Source organism: Penaeus monodon, chromosome 21 (genome assembly GCF_015228065.2).
Source record: "Penaeus monodon isolate SGIC_2016 chromosome 21, NSTDA_Pmon_1, whole genome shotgun sequence".
NCBI classification, from domain to species: domain Eukaryota; kingdom Metazoa; phylum Arthropoda; class Malacostraca; order Decapoda; family Penaeidae; genus Penaeus; species Penaeus monodon.
The window spans coordinates 12,612,859-12,618,238 of NC_051406.1; the positions used below are offsets into that span (position 1 = coordinate 12,612,859).

The 5,380-nt window shown below is 36.4% G+C and overlaps 1 protein-coding gene across 1 annotated transcript in view; it reads right to left on the reverse strand.

The window, feature by feature from the left end:
• The window catches only part of LOC119586236 (putative leucine-rich repeat-containing protein DDB_G0290503), a gene marked incomplete in the record, with an annotated part of 10,442 nt that overhangs the window by 89 nt on the left and 4,973 nt on the right, over positions 1–5,380 (reverse strand). The window contains 1 exon segment of the mRNA XM_037934939.1: positions 1–5,245. Within this exon segment, the coding sequence (XP_037790867.1) occupies positions 1–5,245 (5,245 nt within the window).

Here is a 5,380-nt window from a genome sequence, read left to right on the forward strand (position 1 = left end):
CAAAAGTTTTCCTTCCACCATCAGCAGCTTCTAAGTTTCTACCTTGATCACATTTAGGTACTTGAAACCCTGGGTCTGCCTGATCACTTATACCCTTTTTTACAGACTGTTTTTCACTATTCTCTGGCATATTAATTTCCAAAGTCATTCTTCCATGCCTCAAAGTGATGTCATTTGTCTTCTGGCCTTGCATTAATTTGGAAGACTCAGATGTGGTGTTACAATGTTCCTCATAAGTGAAAACACCTGAACAACTTTGACTTTGTCCATGTAAAACCATAGTTTTCTGGCTTCCTACATTTTTGTTACTGTAACTGCCAAAAATTTCTTTGGAGGTTTTTCTGGTTTCTACTTGAGGAACTTTCTCAAACAAACTTGCAATACTGGTGCTTTCTTTTTCTCTGTAAGAACAATATGACTCTGTCTCTGTGTCTGTTTTATTTTGATAAATCCCTACGTCGTTCTTATCAGGTGCACTTATTTCTTTCTGGGTATTAAGAACTCCTTGTTGAACTTTTGAACATTCTCCAATCTGAGGGCTATTCATGGCATCCTCATGATTGCTGTAAGAGATTTGATTTTCAACTTGTCCTGCACTGCTTTTCATCAGAGATGAATGAACTGGATCTGACCCAAGAAAATCTCTATCTTTGTCTCTTTCACAATTACCAATTGACTTATTTTCTGCTTTTGTGTTACCAGAGATTCCCATATTCTCAATTCCAGTTTTTACTGTTATAGGTTCCTTATCAATAATGAAATTTTGTAAGTACTCAATGATGGTACTTTTCATCTGTAACTGTTCTTTAAAATATGCAAGCTCTTTATTTTGCACACTCAATTTTTCTTCCAACTGCGCATTCATCTCTTCACGTGTTATGATACATTGCTGAAGAGCAGCATTCTTCCTCTTCATTTCCAACGTTTCTTTCAGATCACTCGTTGAAGACCCAGCTTTGGTCCTTTCTACCAGGTACTCCACTTCTCCTTGCAATTCTTGCATCCTTTTATAGGCACTATGCAGCTTCTCATCTTTCCTTGCTAACAACTCACCTTCTGACAAATGGACCCAAGAACTGCTTGGGAGTTCACAGTCAAACTTACTGGCAGGCTCAGAACATTTTTGGCAGATTCTACCTACTGCCAGCTGAGACTCTCTCTCTTTAACAAAAGCCTGATAGTCTGACAAATTTTTCTGTAGCTGTTTTATGAAATTTTCTTTTTCACTTAAAATATTGTTGCACTGAATCAATCTGTTCTCCAAATCTGCTAAATGTTTATTATATTCTTCCATGTAATGGCTCACTGATTCATTTCCATTCTGTTTACCTTGATTTTTCTGATTATCTATATAACTCCAATGATACTTTTCTTTCTGTTGATCAAGGAGGTTCTGCTGTTGCTTTTTCAGTTCTTGGCTAATTCCATAGTATTGGTCTTCTAAAGATCTAATATACACATCTCGTTCCTGCAGTGAGCAATGTGCAATGTGTAATTTATGCTCAAGTTGACCATGAAAAGATCTGCAAGTTCCTGCATCACTTTTTAAATCTGCTATTTTCTTTTCATTGTGTGCAATCATATGATCTTTTTCCATTAAAAGCTGTCTCTGTGTCCTTAGTTCTTCCCTTAGCTGACTACTACATAATTCCTCATAGCTGACCAATTCCTTAGTTTTTCTTAATTTTTCTTGAAGGTGTTTAATCTGCAATACATGTTCTTTTTGCTTCTTTTCATGTCTGCTCTCCATGGGTATCACAGCCTTTGCCTCTGTTCTAAAACCAAGTTTATTTTTTTGCTGAATCACTTTGTCTTTTTCATCTATCACAACCTTAAGGTCTGCCACTTTCTGCTGAAGCTCACCATTCTTCACTTCTTTCTCCCCTACCAGTTCATAAAGGTTAGCAAAAACCTCCTCAGTTTCAGTGATAAAATTTTTCTCTGCTTTCTGGTTCTTGGAACTGCTTGGTTTCAAGTGTGAGTCTGGGTTTCTGCCTCCATGAACTTTTATAAATGCCTTAAGTCCATTTAATTTTTCTTGCAATTTCTCCTTTATGGTTTTTAATTCTCTACTTGCTAACATCTGCTTTCCTCTTAGAACTTTTAGCTGTGTGCTTTTTTGTTGAAGCTTTTTCACTAAAAGTCCAAGTTTCTCTTCTGCTGTATTACTTCTATACTTCTTACAGGATGCAACAGATTTTTTGTTTGTAATATTGGAAAAATCTGAATCACATGTGACCAAATCCGGGCAAATATCAGGAATCTTTTCAAAGATCAAAGACCAACCCTCACCTCTAGGCAATACATATAAAGTCTTCTTAAGTACTTCTTCCCAATGACTCCTCTTTTTTGCATCACAATTTTTTGAGATGATTGTGTGTAATAGTTCATACTGCATAAACTGTTTTCTGATTACTTCTGTGAAGTCTCTATTTACTGGTCTACATATTTTGCAAATCCAAGAGTGAATATCTTTGTAAGAAAATTTTCCAAGGCTAATGGCTGCCATCACCAGTTCCACAGTTAAGTATGAACGTGGTACTATTAGAAGCTGTTTTTTGCAGCCTAGGGCTCCTGATATCGTAAGCAGAGAGGTCATCTTCACCTGCCAATGAGAAATATTTATGACATCAGACTGCAATAATGGGTCAGAGGTATTTTCTTTCACGCCACTTGATTCTGGCACACCTTTGCAGGCTTGTTTCTGTACAAGACAGTCCAGAGGTTTGGAACAAATATTATCTTTAACTGCTTTGGTTATTTCTTTTTCAAATTTCTGAACCTTCACAAAGCCTTCAAATTCAAATCCTTTCATACTGGTGCCACCTTGATTCGCATCTAAGCCTCTCAGGTGGTGTTTTTCCACTTTTTGAGTATGCCTTTCAGTGCTTTCTGCCCTTTTTTCATCTACTGAATTCAAATCTTGCCACTGACACTCAAGATTTATTTTTGCTGTAAAGTTTTTTGTATCAAGATCATCTTTTTTATCATTATTAGTCTCCTGGACCTCCATTACTGATTCTTTGCTTTCTGTATCTTTTCCATTATTGTAAATTTCCTCTCTCATAACAGATTTAGTACCCTCAATTGGTTGGTTAAACTCCTTTCCAAATACAGTCGATCCCATGTTCTCACTACATGAAAATCCTTCAGCAACTGATATTGAATTTTGAGCAATTAAGTTCAGCAAATTATGACCATCTCTTGATAAGTCTTTACTGTCTGAATCCTGATCATGTAATGACACATTGCCATCGGCAACTATATGATTGTTTTCTTCATGTATAATTAGTGTCCCTAACCTACTACACTCAGAAATTAACATGCCAGTCTGCTTTCTTATTTCTACATTTTTCTCTCTTTCTCCTTCTGGCAAAGTTTGTACTGTTCTCTGATCATCTGTAAACCATTTTGACCTATCTTGCATTTCTTCTATCTTGCTACATATAGCAGTATTCTGATTCTTAAGTACAGCATCTGATGTACTAGCACAAGCTATTCCTGGCATTTCTGTTGATGTATTGTGTCTTTCAGAATTATTTTCTTCTTCTGATCTTGAGCCAATAGTATCTATGGCTACATGACCCCGTTCTTCTGATATTTTGCACAGCCTAGATGACAAGTCCAGAATGGTAGTCTTTGTCAAACTTTTTTTTGCTTTTGTCACCGTACAAACACTTGGTTGAAAATCCAAAACCTTTACTTCCTTAAAATTGCTTAATGGATGTGTCACAGAAGTTAATTTCTGCAAATGAAGACGATTCTCATTGTCTTCTGCATCTTTTTCTTTTAAAGTGCTTTCCAAATTCTTACAAAGAACATCAATCACTTTCGATTCCAATCTAACGTTGGGATATTTTTTCCTGACTGGTTTCTTTTGTGTCTGGGGAGCATTTTTCTTCAAATTTGCATCATTATTAGGAGAGGCTTCCCCCCTGTCTTCAACATTCCGTGAACTTGTTTCTTTATCATTGATACAGACTGGTTCTCTGATTTGCAATGTCAGTGCACTTCCCTCCTTACTTTTATTTTCTATTTTCTCATCTGTTTTCTTCTCCACACTGACTACAGAATCTTCAGTGTATTTTAATGAAGGAGTGTTTATAACTTTTTGTTTTCTTATCACTCCTTCCTTAACAATATCTGAATTACAGATGTTCTCTTCTCTTTTGATTTTCTTTTGGATTAACATCTGTGATTTGTTCAAGATTTCTGCTTCTTTAGAGATGTGGCCTATCTCACTGAATAATGTGCAACTTCCAATACCTGCAGTTTTTCTACTAAGCTCAGCAGATGAGGTTCCATTATCATGAATGTGCAGGCTATTTGAGTAATCTGCTTTTTGTCCATCCAGCATTATAGAAGAAATTTTACCATCTTTTTCACCGTGCTGTTCAACTGTGCTATCAGCAATTCTTCCATCCAAATTTATAGACACAGTGTTATTTTTATGGCGCTTGTCCCATGTGTCATCTGCAATATTTCCAACCAGCATTAAAGGCAAGATTCCATTATCTTTTTCATTGTGCTGGACATCTGTGTTTTCTGCATTTTTCTTGTCTAGTTTTACAAATGATATTCCATTATCATCATTAAGGTGCAGTCCTTCCAGATTTACAGACTGGTAATTTTCATGGTGCTGGCCGTTTGTGTTACCTGTAATTTCTTCACCCAGCTTTATAGCTGAGGTTACATTATCACTTCCACTGTGATGATCAAAGACTGATTTCAAAAATATACCTTGGTTTTCAGGACTCAAAGTATTTTCATGTTGCAATTCACTTTTTCCAACAATATTGTCACCAACACTCAACCCTTGTTTGCATTCAGTATCAGATACTCTTAATTTCTTAACAGGATCTTCATACTCCTTCTTTGAACTAGCCTTGAATTTACAAGGTTCTGTCTTACATGTTGGCATATTTAATTCCAAATCCCTACAAACCATACTAGGTCCTGATATGTAACCAATGGTAGATGATGTCTCCTCAGCCTCCACCAGGGAACTAATGTCACTTTGATCCTCTGTGCAGGACAAAACCACCTCAAAGCGTGTAGCACCATTTGGGTCATGATCTGTACAACTCTTTTGAGTTTTGACCTCTGAATGACTAGGTGAGGCAGGTACACTTAATATGGGTAAGCTAGCTCCTGACACATGTTTTTTGGTGGCTGGTTTAACCCTTCTTAACCTGGCTGCATCAGCTCTACCCTTGATCCTCTTTCGTGGACGGTCCATCATCTTCTGCAAAGAAAATTGTGTTCCTTCTTAAAACTGAAGAAATATTCATATTCACAATAACAATACAAAAATAAAATCAAGAAATGAAAAAGCACTACAACAGTATATTAGCATTTGTAGCCTCCAAAAAGTATTAAC